The 15,468-nt window shown below is 37.4% G+C and overlaps 1 protein-coding gene across 1 annotated transcript in view; it reads right to left on the bottom strand.

Annotated features, from left to right (window-relative positions):
* ENPEP (glutamyl aminopeptidase) overlaps window positions 1-15,468 on the bottom strand; it is a 91,307-nt gene that overhangs the window by 45,869 nt on the left and 29,970 nt on the right. Inside the window, exons 4-8 of the mRNA XM_003929456.4 lie at window positions 11,433-11,553; window positions 8,227-8,381; window positions 7,688-7,801; window positions 4,537-4,671; window positions 2,668-2,733 (exon numbers count right to left, since the gene is read on the bottom strand). Coding sequence (XP_003929505.1) covers window positions 2,668-2,733; window positions 4,537-4,671; window positions 7,688-7,801; window positions 8,227-8,381; window positions 11,433-11,553 — 591 coding nt within the window. The remainder of the gene's footprint in view (window positions 1-2,667; window positions 2,734-4,536; window positions 4,672-7,687; window positions 7,802-8,226; window positions 8,382-11,432; window positions 11,554-15,468) is intronic.

The raw sequence follows: 15,468 nt of genomic DNA, 5'->3' as shown, positions 1-15,468 counted from the left end.
TCATGACCACATATTGTTATGAATGACCCTTTTTCTATTATATCTCTTATAAACAAGTATACCCTTAAAGATTTTCCAGTTGATAATTTTGCTCTTATTTCCCCCATCCTGCACCTATTTTGCTGTGTGAGGTTGGGTCTGGGGCAAGGTGATGAGCATGAAAGAGAATAGACAACTGGCTACTTCCAGATTTAGTGCCACACCAGGTTAGCTAAGAGAGCGTCACTTCGGGCAGAAAGTTAGTATTTGCAACTGAAAGGTTTATTGGATGTGGCCTATATCGATTATATACTACTTTCAGATATTAGCTAGTGTTCGAAGATTGAAGGAAAAGAATGTTTGGGTATTTTTGTGTAAATTCATTCCATAGCACTATAATGGTATGAAATATTAATATCAATTCTTCCCAGTTCAGTTTTTAGCACCATCTGTGATCATAGTTAGGGTGAAAGAAGACTTTTAACTTGAGAATTACTAGTTTTAGACGAAACTGGTTTTTAAAAAATTATAACATGGATACTGGGTTAAAGGAAATGTAACAGTTTTATTGAATTATTAGGATAACTATTCACTTTGAAAGACTCTTTTGGTACTTTCATATAAAAGTTAATATGAAAGATTATTTAATTTGAAGTCAGCTCCAAAGATGCGAAAAGTATGTTATTTATTAATTACCATTTAATTTAGAACCAAACTGCACAAATCAAATTTTAACTTAATTTTTGTAAATTAATTCTCTTTATTTCTATGTTCTGTATAATTTATTATAGACTATTCTCTCATTTATTTGTTTAATGAACATTTTCAGGATGACTTAATATGTGTAATGAAACTAGGCCCTGCAGTATAGGCAAAGATATAGAACACAGAATTCCTGATTAAAGATGCTTGCAATGGGCTGGGTGCAGTGGCTCATGTCTGTAAATCCCAGCACTTTGGGAGGCCGAGGCGAGTGGATTGCTTGAGCTCATGAGTTCAAGACCAGCCTGGGCAACATGGCGACACCCCACCTCTACTAAAAATACAAAAATTAACTGGGCATGGTGGTGTCTGTTATCTCAGCTACTTGGAAGACTGAGACATGAGAATCGCTTGAACCCAGTAGCCAGAGGTTGCACTGAGCCAAGATCATGCCACTGCACTCCAGCCTGGGCAACAAAGCAAGATTCTGTCTTAATAATAATAATGCTTACAATGAGAGAAGACAGGATAAAATTGAAGTTTGAAGCCTATGGAAAAGTTACAAGATGTTCTCATGTATGCATAAGCACAAGCATATAGATTTTCTCTTCACACCTAATATCTCTACAAAATATTTTACTAATAGACAAAGGGTTAAAATATACTAATATACTTCCCAAATATTTCTCACTGTAATAATCACCTAGATGTTTTACTATTGGATAGAAGGGGGCCGTTTTCTTTTAGAGTAGTGTAGAGAGGGTTAAGTGCCACATAAGAAGGCTAGGTGGGAGTGACATCTATGGGAATGGTGAACTCCCGAGGAATCACGTCCAGAAGAAGTACTTTCCGTGGCAGCCAGCAGGGGGCATTTCTCTGACCTGTTTTCTGCTCTCTGGGATGGAGACCATCAGCACTGCTCCGCCTGACTACCTAGGTCATCACAGTAGGCAGGATGGAGGTGGAAGGGAAAGAGTAGGAAGAGAACTTCACTTCTAGGCTGGAATGGGGTCAACCTGCAGAGAGGGAAGTTATAGGACACATTGCAGCTACTTCAATAAAATTAAATATAAAAACAAACCTGGGACAACTGCCATGTCTGTGAGAAGAACGAAAATGAAACAGAAACATCTCTTGGAGTAATATGCTTAAGTGGGATGTGTGAAATGCTTCAGAAAGTTTATTGTCATTTCTGTTACCAAAAGGAAGTATGCCTCTTTATTCATTGACTCCATTGTAATAAGCATATCAATGTTGATGTTTTCTAATCTAGTAACAAGGGAAAAGTCTTATACTCAGTATAAGGATGACCTTTATAGATAGATTTTAATGTTTATATCGTGTTGCTATGGAAATAATTGCATTCCCTAAAATCCATATAAGCCCTAACCCCCAATATGATAGTATTTAGAAACGAAGCCTTTGGGAGGTATCACATTTAGATGAGATCATGAGGCTGGTACCTTTATGATGGAACCAGTAAAGAGACACCAGAGTGTGCTGTGCTGTCTCTCTCTCTCTCTCTTTCTCTCTCTCTCTCTCTCTCTTTCTTTCTTTTTCTCCTATGTGAGCACACAGTGAGAAGTCAGCCAGCTGCAAGCCAGGAAGAGAGCCTTCACCAGAAACTAAATTGATCAGAACCTTGGACTTTCCAGCCTCCATAACTGTGAGAAACTGCATTTCTGTCCTTTAAGCCATCCAGTCTATGGTATTTCCTTATGGCAGCCCAAGCTGACTAATGCACACGTAAGGAGTATCAAAAATAACTAAGTAATCTGTTTCAACTTCTCCATAAGACTTCTGCTAAATGATCATTACAGATACCATGTAGGTACTCAATTGGATGTAAAATCACCTTTTTATCTTTTGCTATATTATCTATGCCTGACTAAAGGGATTAAAATGGAAATTATCCATATTTTAGGATTCACCAGCCATGTATCAGTGTAGTTTACTTTTGGTATCACTAAAAGTAATAAATCATACCTGACATCCTTTTTGAAAATTCTCTGGTTGTATCCAGTCTTCAAGCATTCTCAAAATGGAAGCTCCCTACAATGGGGAAAAAATGACAAATGAAACTAATAAAGGCCATGTACGGAACAACTATCAATTACTACTATTGCAACTAGTGTTTCATGATCATATTTGTGAGATTAGTTCCTCAAAATGATTCCACCAAATTATATGGCTCTGTGATTTTAGGATGAAAATCCACTTAGCACAGCCTTTGTATCTATGCTTCAAAAATAACTAAAAGGTAAAGAGAAATTTCTAAAACGGCCATCATTTCAGGGACTTCAGATTCAAATAATTATTGCACTTCCCCAAATAAACCAGCAGATGGGGCTTTCTTAATGAAAGAGAAATAGTCTAAAAAACCAGGTTCTTTGATGAATGAGGAAAGTAGCTTCAGGGTAAAATTCTGTCAACTTATTAAACATGTTTTCATACTTGAAAATAAGAATTAGCTTTAGCAGAAGGAAGTGCATAGACAAGGAATTATCTAATCAAATAGCTTAATATACATGGATACATCGTTTAGGCATACAATCTCTTCAAAGTGGTCTTATTTGCTTTTCTTTCATCTGAAGAATGATGACCTTGGCTCTGTACTTTTTTTTAATGTGTTATAAGATTAGTACTGAAATGCATAATTTATAATATTTTAAATCAATTTTCAAGTAACTGAATGAAGAAAACACTGCCCCCCACTTGTTAGTAAATAATTTACTGTAAATTATTAAGCATTATAAATTAATTTTGTACCTATTTAGAAAGCTAAAGTCCTAGAAACATTTGTGTATCTTGGATATAATATCTTCAGCCCGAGAAGTATCTAAGACTAAGGGGAAAAATGATTCAATAAATTTACATTTTTCCCATGTGAATAATTAGAATAGGCTATAAGTGGACTTGAAATTTTCATTTTAATATAAATATAAAAAGAATCATAATGTAAAAGAAAAAATGAATTCAAGAAGCATGAACATACACTATGGGAATCATATGAGAAGGAAGGTCAAAAAATACGATGCTACAAATTTCAAATACTAATACATGGAAGTTGTTTTCACTCAAGTATTCATTTTAATAGTTATAATATTTTTGACTCAAATAAAACTTTAGGTATCACTCAGGATAACAAAATGTATTCGCTTGCAGTAGCTTTAAGCACCTCAGTGTAGTGGGAAACCATGAGAAGCTGAGGTAGAAAATGACTAAAATGAAAGTTTAAATTATGTTACATACAGATATGGGATATATTTGAAGGAGAGACTGTATGAAATATTGGACAGAATGTGTCACATAAATCTTGGAGTTATAGATTTTCAGCAACTTTTCATAAAATGTTAATGGAGAAAAAAGCCTCACCTACAATATGCTAACAAAGTCATCTTTACATCTTCTAAAAAGGAATACAAATATTTCCTTCTGAGTGGGATGTAAATGTTTGTTGCAAGCACTAAAAGGTTATACTAGAAAGGCTGTGCACATATGTGGCAATTCTTGTTGACCACATAGAAGAAAATGATTTATTGTCTTTTAAAAAATCAAACAATTTGAAATGTGATGCTTAAAGTCTAAATATTCAACTATCAGAATGAAAACAATTATAAACAAATGTGTAAAGAGAAATTCTCAAAAATCTCTTTTAAAATCCTGTGACAAGACCAGCACTAAATTCCACCAAAAAGCATAAACTATCGAATATTCAGCACTCAGAATAAGTTCTACACTGTTTTTCCGAAGCTCCACTGGCACAGTGTGGTCATTCTTACCTTTCTTAGGCACCTACTAAAAGAAAAGTCACCAAACAGGAAGACGTTCAAAACAATGCTCTATTTCCCCCACCTTGCTGTAGGATATTCCATCAAAAACAGATGTTATTTCAGCAGGGGTTGTCACAGTGACAACAATTGGATGTGAAGACATCAAAGAATCATCCTCTTGTACAGGTAATACATCTTCAAGTAACATTTGGTCACGCTGAAATGACAGAATGAGCCAAAGAAACACAATATTTCCTTTATACTAGTTCATACGTTAAAATACTGTATATAAGAAAAATCAGAGGAAAATAAACATGAGTCAAATTACTTAAACATTAGGTCCTCAAATTAATCATATTTTGCACTGATTGATCTATACTGATTTCATCTCCTTCTACTTATATCTCCTTTTAATTTTTCCCCAGATGACAGGCCAAGAAGACATCAACTTCTGTGAATTCTGCTTCTGCTACTTCTGTGTGACTTTGGACATGTGCCAAACTTTTCAAGCTCCATTTCTATACCTGTGCAATGGGGATGACGACATCACCCCACAGATTTGGTCTGAGAATTAAGTAAGGCAGCATGTCATTTTGCCAAATATTGATGTTCAGTTTTTTTTTTTTTTAATATCAACTTGTTATTGAAATTTGGTTGATTCATCATTAAAGAAAGAAAATATTAGCTTATCCTTCAGTTCTAATCACCTCTCGCTTCCCTCTTAGGCTTTGTTAGGAATAGAGTGGTTGACAATCCTAGCAGTATTGTCATACTTCCTGGTTCAAAGCTCAGTCTTTCTACATTCTAGATATGTAAGTTTTAGCAAGTTTTCTTGCCCATTAAATAGAAGTAATGATGGTCTCTACTTTTTGGAACTGTGCACAGGATTCAATGATAAAATTTATGGTTAGTACTTGGCATAGTAGCTGGCACAGAATGAGAACCTAACCCATGAGCTGCTATAGTTATTTGGATTCTTAAGCACTAAGTGTCTGAAATCTAACTCTGGTAAATTTAAAAAATTAAAAAATTTCATTGGCTCTACTTAATTAAAAATATTTCCAAAAGAGGAGTATGCTATATTAGCTTACATTTTCCAATTCTGCAGATTGCATTTATAACAGGAAAGGTACTACCGTTAAATGACGACTGCCAATCAAGATAATTTTGACTTGGATTTTGATTTTTGTTGACTTAGATTTTGATTTTTGTTGACTTAGGAAGTTTAGGTATGGTGAGTAGAAAGAATCTTTTTCTCAGTTTCAGGAAAGTTGACTATACCAACTGTGTGTGTGATTTTGGATTTTGCTACTAGCTATCTCTGTGATGTTGGAAAGTTATATTATTTTCCAGGCCTTCTGATTTTTCACCATTGAAAGGAGGGTCCGTGATTGTAGTATTTACTGAGCTCACTTATAAAATATCTTTATTTATCTGACCCTTCTATATACAAGTGCTTAAATTGAGAACTCCTTAAGAGGAAGAAATGTGTTTTATTCGTTATTTGTTTTGGGGTCCTCCATAATGTTTGATGAATGAAGAATGACTGAATGGGCTGGGTGCGGTGGCTCACACCTATAATCCTAGCATTTTGGGAGGCCAAGGAGGACAGATCACTTGAGGTCAGGAGTTCTAGATCAGCCTGGTCAACATGGAGAAACCTCATTTCTACTAAAAATATAAAAATTAGCCAGGAGTGGTGGCAAGGGCTTGTAGTCCCAGCTACTCAGGAGGAGGCAGGACAACTGCTTGAACCCAGGAGGTGGAGGTTGCGAGGTTGCATTGACCCAAGATCTCACTCCAGCCTGGATAATAGAACAAGACTTCAACTCAAAAAAAAAAAAAAAAAGGAATAAATTAATAGATGAAGGAATGAATTAATTGTGTTGAACCATGTGATTAAATTTCATTTAAGAAGTGTACAGCAAATTCTTCTGGAATTTAGCCACTGCTTTTAAAACACTGAACTTGGAATATTAGACAATATTAAAATGTTATAATTTCTTATATCAGTTTGGTATAAGGGTTTCAGTTTACTTTAAGGGAGAAAATAAAGGATGACATAATTTTCCATTTATACAGCTTATTTTCAGTAAATTATAAAATCAGCAATTTTCCATGTAAATGAGTGGCTTTCAATGGGAGGAGAATTTTGTTACCCACGGGACATCTGGAAATATGTGGAGACATTTTTTGTCACAGCGGATGCTTGCAGATTACTGGCATTTAGTTAATAGGAGTTGGGGATGCTAACTATCCTATAATGCATAGGACAGTCCCCCACAAAAAAGAATTATCCAGTCCAAAATGTCAATCGTTCCATAGTGGAAGAAACCCAGATGTAGATAAAATCTTTAAAGAATTAATTGTTGTAAATTCGCTTTTTCACTTTGTAAAGTAGGCTAGGGAAACTGTTAAGGGCTTCAAGTATTTAATGTTTTTATTCTGTCCAGTAGAGGGCAGTATTTTGCATAGTACAAAACCTCTTGTAATTAGACACATCCACATATTTGCACATTCATATATGCAATCAGATAAGAATACTCCCACGAATACCTAGCTTTCCTGGGGGGAAAAAAAATTAGGGTTCATAAAAGTTTCTATTCCAGGCGTCTGAGGGACACACTGCACGTTAATAGTCATTACATGCACATTTGGGAGCTTTTAAGCTTATAGGATAGAGAATAACGTTCTATTTCACAGAGGAGAAAATGGACTCTGAGTTATGATGTAACTTGCTCAAGATTATATTTCCTGTCATGCATCTAAGAAATGATGTGTTTAGGACTTGAACTTGAATCTAACTACTAAGTTTATGTTGTCTCTTCATCACACTATTTCTGCAATCTCTCTGAAAAAAGGTAAGTCATTCACAAATGAGACTCTGACATTTTTTTCAAAGGGTTAGTACTATAGATACTTTCTTGAACACAGAGTTAACATTTTCTATGCCACCTATTTTTTTTTTTTTCTGCGTTGATAATGTGCTTTTCAGTGACTCTATCAAGGATATCCCCAAATTTTGATGATCAGCTACCCTTCTAGGGACTGGGCAAAGGCTCTAAGCAAGGTGTAGTCAGTGGAAGTCAGCTGGCCTCACCCTATCCTCACAGTGGAATTCCCAGTTCACCACTGTACTTGCCACCTGACTCAGGACGGTTATCATAATTCACAGGCTTCCATCTGCTTTGCATGAGGAAAAGAGATTTGGAGTTTATATGCTGAGGGCTCACCATTTGCCAGTCTGTTTCTGCATGGTTTACTCCCAGAAACTCAAAGAATGAAGCAAATCCTTCATTTAGCCACAAGTCTTCCCACCAGTCCATGGTCACAATATTTCCAAACCACTGAAATTATAAGCAATAAAGAGGTAATTACATTCTTATGGTTATGGTAGCTAGGCCTAGAAAATGTCAAAACATTTATTTGTCCTTGCTAATATTGTCACTGTGACAGAAGTGGCAGGCATTGTACTTAACATTTATTTCCTGCTTTATTCTGATTAAGTGATATTAAATTTTCCTTAATTTTTTGCCCTTATTTAGTTATTACTGGGGATATATAAATTTATTCTCATGTGTATTTCCTAAAGGCAAAACAATGTTTCAAAATCTCTTTATGACTAAATGTTTATTAGTACTAAGAAAGATTTTCACGCAAGTTTTTCTGAGTTGGCTATTTTTTATTTGCTAAGTTATAAATAATTTGAATTATTCCTGTGGTCTCAAGCCTCTTTGAAAAAACAAGCTGATTCAGTGCTAAGATTCGATACCTGATGCACAAGTTCATGGGCAACCACAGCGGCCACCCTCTGTTGGTTTGATGAGGCTGATTCCTCAGGGTCATAAAGCAGGTTCGTTTCTCTGTAAGTGATGAGTCCCCAGTTCTCCATAGCACCAGTGCCGAAATCTGGAATAGCTATTTTATCTGTAGGAAAAGAAAGAGTCCCGTGAGAAATACATTCTTTCCATTGTTCATAGCATTTCTTAACAAATTAAGCTATTTGGATGAATTTAAAAAAAAAAAAAAATTTCTTAAAGAAAATTGTAATCATGTGTGCAAACATTTCTGTTCTAATGCACTCAAAATTGCCAGGGAGCATTCCTGTTGGCTCCAGATATGAAAGTTTTGTTTCGGTTTTAAAGAAAAACACTAATGGCAATGCTGCTATAATTTTATGTCTTTTGTTTCTGTATTTCATTTTTATTAGCTATATCTGTTTTAGGGGATAAGCTGTGAGGAAAAAGAGAATGAAGTTTTCAAATTAGTATTTAGAAGTTTCGAGCTCCTAAGTGTACAGATTTCCATCCAAAGATACAGAATATTCGAGAATATAAAACTCCATTTTTCTCTAATTCTATAAAAATTAATGTCAACTTGATTCCTTACCAATCTAATAGCTTACCATTGCTTATATGCATTAAATCAGTTGGAGAAACATGGAGTTGACTATATTCTCTCTAAATTCCCTTCCAGTTTTAAAATGTTGGATAGGAGTTTCTGTGATCTTACATATAATATCTGACAGAAGGAGGCAGTGTTGATCAGGTGTATGTTAAATCCCAAGACAGAAAATGCTCAGTTGATTAGTGGCCAAAATACAGTTTCCCCAGTTAATGAACTGTAAATGAAATGTAATTTCTTTATTATTATGTATAATTTAAATGAGGCATAGAAATGAAAATAAATTGATTTTTTACTTAACGTATAAGAGAGGGCCCTTTCTTTTTTGTTAAAATAAATATTCTTAATGCTTTTTATAAAAGAATGAAGAGGGATGTGTCTTAAATAGAGGTCAAGATTGCACTCGTTTAGCTGGGCATGGTGGTGCGTGCCTGTAATCCCAGCTACTCAGGAGGCTGAGGCAGGAGAATTGCCTGAACCCAGGAGGCGGAGGTTGCGGTGAGCCAAGATCGCGCCATTACACTCCAGCCTGGGTAACAAGAGCGAAACTCCGTCTCAAAAAAAAAAAAAAAAAAGATTGCACTCGTAGTTTCCTCTTCATGCTATCTTCATTTTACGTTTGGTTATTTTATCACAAGACTGTCATTTAAAAGGTAGAGAAGTATCTCGCCCAAGGGCCAATATTTTTCATAATATGGTGGAGTGCAGACTGCATGTAATCCTTGAACAAAAGGAATTTTTTGCAATCTCATTTTTTTGGGTCAGCATTGGCCTTATAATTAACTCTTGTACATTTAACTCTTTGGAGTCTAATAAATACAGAAGTCACTTCTAAGGAGTCTAAGACATAATTAATTCTGAGAGGTTGAAAATGCACATAAAACAGGATAAAGGAGTTGGGGAGAAGGAGAAACAGAGGAGAAGACAGCAATAAATTTGTGAGATTCCCACTTCTCCAGTTATGCGGGGTGTTACAGCTGAGATCAAAGGCAAAAGATCATTAAGTTCATTTGCATAATATTTCATTAAATATTATTCTGATTTTTAAAAAATTGAGATAAGGTCTCCTTCTGCCACCCAGACTGCAGTGACACAATCATGGCACACTGCAACCTCAGCCTCCTGGGGTCAAGCGATCCTCCCACCTCAGCCTCCTGAGTAGCTGAGATTACAAGTTTGTGCAAAAACACTTGGCTAATTTTTTTATTTTTTGTAGCGACAGGGTTTCGTCATGTTGCCTGGTCTCGAGCCTCTGGGCTCAAGTGATCTGCCCACCTCGGCCTCCCAAAATTTTGGGATTACAAGCATGAGCCACCACACCTGGCCCAATATTCTGATTCTGATGAAAACTTTTTTCTTTTTCTAGCTCCTTCACTAACATTTGTTAAGCAATCAAAAAAAGGAACTGTATCCATTGAAGAGATATGCAGCATCTACAAGCTCGTGCAGAGCCATAGCCATTCCCATGCAGAGAATTTGGCATTCCCCTTGTTTGCACTGATAATTTATTAAAGGCAGAAACAGAAACAGGAAGGCCAACTGTTGGTTAATTTGTTTTCTTACTGCCTTCATTTCATCCCTACAAACATCTATATGGGTTTTATATTTAAAGTCATTGCTAGTAACTCTCAAGCTTATTAATAAAGCATTTCTGCTGTTGATAGAAATGTCATATACGGCCGGGCACGGTGGCTCAAGCCTGTAATCCCAGCACTTTGGGAGGCTGAGGCAGGTGGATCACAAGGTCAAGAGATCGAGACCATCCTGGTCAACATGGTGAAACCCCGTCTCTACTAAAAATACAAAAATTAGCTGGGCATGGTGGTATGTGCCTGTAGTTCCAGCTACTGAGGAGGCTCAGGCAGGAGAATTGCCTGAACCCAGGAGGCAGAGGTTGCGGTGAGCCGAGATCGCACCATTGCACTCCAACCTGGGTAACAAGAGCGAACTCCGTCTCAGAAAAAAAAAAAAAAAAAAAAATGAAATGTCATATGACCAACATTTTGGTTGTAGCCCCACTTTAACTTTAAAAATAATGCATGTCTCCCTCTGTATTAGAAAAATATTGCAAGAGCACCAGTATTTCATTAAACTGCTAGGGAATCTAGAATTGGCTTTGTACAACAATGGAAAGACTCAAAGCACATGGGACTCTTAAAATATCATCTATCCCTATTATTTTTTTAACTCATTGATGATAGGGAGGCAGAACAAGTACTGGGATGGATACTGATTTTGAAATCAACTGATCTAGGTTGCTTTTTGTGGCTCTATCACTACCAAGCTCTGCAATTTTGTGCACATACTTTCATCTTTAGTTGGAAACACAAGACTATATATTTATCAGATAAGAACAGAGTACAGGCCAGGCATGGTTGCTCATGCCTGTAATCCTAGCAGTTTTGGAGGCTGAGGCAGGTGACTTACTTGAGCCCAAGATATTGTAGGCATAAAATAAAAGGACTTAAGGATGACTGTTAACTAATGGTGACATAATTAGAAGAAATGAATTAACTTAGAAAATATTAACAAAGATAATATTAAAAATAAGACAATTTTTAAAATGATTCTCACCTAATTTAGGAAGAGAATAATTCATACCGAAGTATTTTTCAAAATAATCAAACACACTTTTAGTTATGTTTGCGGCATATTCTGCTGTGTGCTTTTGCTCCGGCTGGACATAAATTGTGAGCTATTAAACAAAACACAAAAAATTCAGCGAAAATTATTCTTCATTCAACAAAATACCAAAACCGTGATGCATGACATACTTGAAAGAAACTGGGCTTTAGAGCCAGATACGTCTAATTCAAATTTAAATTCTGCCTCACACGAGCTGTGTTGTCTCACGTAAATCACTTCACATCTCTAAGACTCTGGAGGAATTTTATGTAAAATATTAATAAAACTTCACAACTCACTGAGTGACTTTAATGACTAGAAATAATGTAAGACACAATGGTTGGCACAGTGTCCCAGACATTTGAAAAATGTTATTTTTTTTTCTACTTAGAACATGTATTATATTCTTAAAATCCATGAATTTATCCATTCATCCATCCATATACCCACCTATCAATTTCTCTCTCTCTCTCTCTCTCTCTCTCTCTCTCTCTCTCTCTCTCTCTTTCTCTCTGTGTGTAATTTGTCCTTGAGGAACTGAATTCCTGGGATTTCTCTCATCTAAAGAGCCCCTGAATGCATGTTTTCCACTTCCGCTATTTTATCCAGTTATTTCAAAATAACCCTTCTGATATTTCAACTATTTCGCTCCAGAGCCTAAAATATAATGCAAACTTTTCCTGAGAGGAATTCATCTTGATAACCTACATCAGTTCTCTAAATCACTACTTTGTGTCCTTATGACATAATTTATAAATCAAACCAAGTACATATTTTTGTTCCCAATTCTAAGCATGTCTGACTTTAGAATAATTTTTCAAGAATCCTCTTCAACATAGTGTTGTGAAAGTGGATGTGGTCTCTGGACAAGAATATCACAGGTGTTTAGGCATTTCTCAATATGTGAAAGAGGAAGCAGTGCCTCAGACAACTAGTGTCTGCTCAAAGTTTGTGAGAAATTCAAGTAAAATATAACTGCTAAACCTACGACCTGATTCAAAACCCTCAAGGAAAGAAAAAGATGTAGTCATATAGTAAGTTCAAGACCACTTACCTAATTAGAACAGCTGACTCAGGGTTTAAACAAGAAAAAAAGGAATATTGCCTACACTCTTTATTATTCATAATGCATTGATCATTTAGGCACATATCCTGAACCACCTTTTCCTAGAATCAAAGAGCACTGGAATGATTCACTAATGTAAAGATCACATTCTGAAAGGGCATCCCTTAAATTACCAGTGCTGGCTCACTGTTCTCACAGCCATTGGGTAACTGGCATTCTTGCCTTATTTGCGTAACTAAAGATGTGTTCATCTTCACCTCCGAAGACAGCACGACTCAGTCAACTATCTCAATATTCTTAGAAATTTTTTTTTCTTAGAAGTGATGATACATTTACTCTAACAGTTGTTAAGCAATCGAAGTGAAACTGTTTGGATTACCCTCCTGTCCTCTTTGTGAACAATGACAGCCATCTTCCAAGAAGTTGAGTGAAACTAAGGCTTCAGTTTTTGGCCATTGAACAGAGTAAAGGGAATTGACCATCTAAAATAAAAGTCACCACATTCATACAGGATTGCCATGTCATAAGCCGAGAGTCTCAGAATGTTTCCTCTGAGAACTAATTGGTGTGTCAAAACTCCCAGATTTTCTAGCACATCTGTTCTCTACCATTAAAAATTTCAGGAAGGGCAGTCCCCTTGACCCACTCCACTGTTGTCTACACTCTCAGAGCTTTGGTGCTGCACATAATATTTCGGGAGAGAAAGAGAATTGTGAAAGAAGAAGAAAGATCATGTTGAGGTCTCCCACCGTAGGTGGAGCAACAGGAAGGAGAAAGACTCATTGTGCCCTCTCTGCTAATATTTTCTCATTTCCCATGTTGGTAAATAAACTCCCTTTAAGCAGTATGCTTCTGAGACCATGCAATTCCTTTTTCTTTCTCCGTATTTCTGTTGGTGACAGTAGAAGGCAATGTGTTTAAAAAAGATTGATGTTAATGTAAATTCAATCAAAATAAAAGCAGTTCCTTCCTCTTTTGTTTCTGAGAAACTCAAGTCCCTAGAAATATAGTCTGTCTTTGCCGCCTGGTCAGTCTGCAGATCATCTGTGATCTATGACGCTTCAGAATCAGGGCCGGCTCTTCACCAAGCAGGGACCCCCAGCTCAGACCAGCAGTGAAGTGGCCCCATCCCCTGGCTGAACGTTCCCAGTGGCAGCAGCTTTGCATTTCTCTAAGGTGGAGCTCCAGAGGCAATCGAAAGCCCCTCTGCCACAGCTGCTGCAATGGTGCTGCCCTTGCTGCCCTTGCTGCCCTTGCTGCCCTTGGACTAGGGAAGCAGCAAAGACTCTGAGTGCTTTAACTATACCTCCAGCAAGCTGCAGCCACCCTAAGGAGAAGTAGCCAGTTTGTCCCTGCCACAGCCCCTGCTACCCCTGCTCATCACCACGCAGGTTCTTGGCTTGGGTTCACAATACAAACACCTAACCCTGGGCTGATTGCACCGATTGGTAGTGGCTCTGCATTTCTCTGGGGTGGAGTTCCAAGAGACCAGTGAACAGCGCCCTGCCACAGCCACCACCAAGTTCCCTTCCCCTGCTGCCTCTAAGCTGCAGAAGGAACATAAAGCCTGAGCTTGCTCCGAGGCTATGGTGAGCAGCCCAGGAGTGCCAAGCTGAGATCTGCAGCCAGCACTCAATGAGAGAGGAGCCCACAGTTTCCGAGCACTGAGAGGGAGCACAGCTGCAATCATGAGGAAATACAGAGGAGCCATGTGGCTGAGCAAGAGCCTAACTACTGGCTATTATGCTTAAGCACCATGTACTGCTGAAGCCCAAACCTTCAACACCAAAAACACTTTGCTAATATAACCCCCCTGTGAACCCAGAGACATGCATTCAGCCACAAATAATGACCCAGAACAAACACTTGGTCCTCTGCAAACATCCAGGAAAGAAATCAACTGACTGTACTCAAATTACACCACAGTTGAGGGAACATCAACCCACACAGATGAGAAAGAATCAATGCAGGATCTCTGGCCACTCGGAAAGCCAGACTGGCTTCTTTCTTCCAAATAACCACACTAGTTCCGCAGCAAGGGTTCTCAACCAGGCCGAAATTACTGAAATGACAGCAACAAAACTCAGAATATGGATAGGAAGGAAGATCATTGAGACTCAGGAGAAAACTGAATCCCACCCCAAGGACTCTAAGGTTTACAATAAAACAATACAGGAACTTCAAGACAGAATGACAATTAAAAGAAAATAACCAAAGTGACTTGACAGAGCTGAAAAACACACCACAGGAATTTCAACATGCAATCACAATTATTAACAGCAGAATAGGCCAAGCTGAAGAAAGAATCTCAGAGCTCAAAAACTGGCTCCCCAAACTAACTCAGTCAAACAAAAATAAAGGAAACATCATAGAAACAAAGAATTAATATTGTTAAAATGGCCATACTGCCCAAAGCAATTTACAGATTCAACGCTGTTCCTATCGAACAATCAGTGATATTCTTGACAGAATTAGAGGAAACTATTTTAAAATTCATACGGCACCAAAAATGAAATAGCCAAGGTAATCTTATGCAAAGAGAAAAAGCTGGAGGAATCACGTTACCTGACTTTAAACTATACTACAAACCTACTTGTAGCATAGTTTAATGATGCTGGGATAACTGACTAGCCATATGCAGAAGATTGAAACTGGGCCCCTTCCTTACACCAGGTACAAAGTCAACTCAAGGCAGATTCAAGACTTAAGTGTAAAATCTAAAACTAAAAAAACCCTGAGGGGCCAGGTGCGGTGGCTCAAGCCTGTAATCCCAGCACTTTGGGAGGCCGAGGCGGGTGGATCACAAGGTCAAGAGATCGAGACCATCCTGGTCAACATGGTGAAACCCCATCTCTACTAAAAATACAAAAAAAAAATTAGCTGGGCATGGTGGCGCGTGCCTGTAATCCCAGCTACTCA

This window comes from Saimiri boliviensis, chromosome 3, assembly GCF_048565385.1.
Source record: "Saimiri boliviensis isolate mSaiBol1 chromosome 3, mSaiBol1.pri, whole genome shotgun sequence".
In the NCBI taxonomy this organism is placed as follows: Eukaryota; Metazoa; Chordata; class Mammalia; order Primates; family Cebidae; genus Saimiri; species Saimiri boliviensis.
The sequence above is the reverse complement of the archived record's forward strand: the minus strand, read 5'-3'. Positions and strand labels throughout refer to the sequence as shown.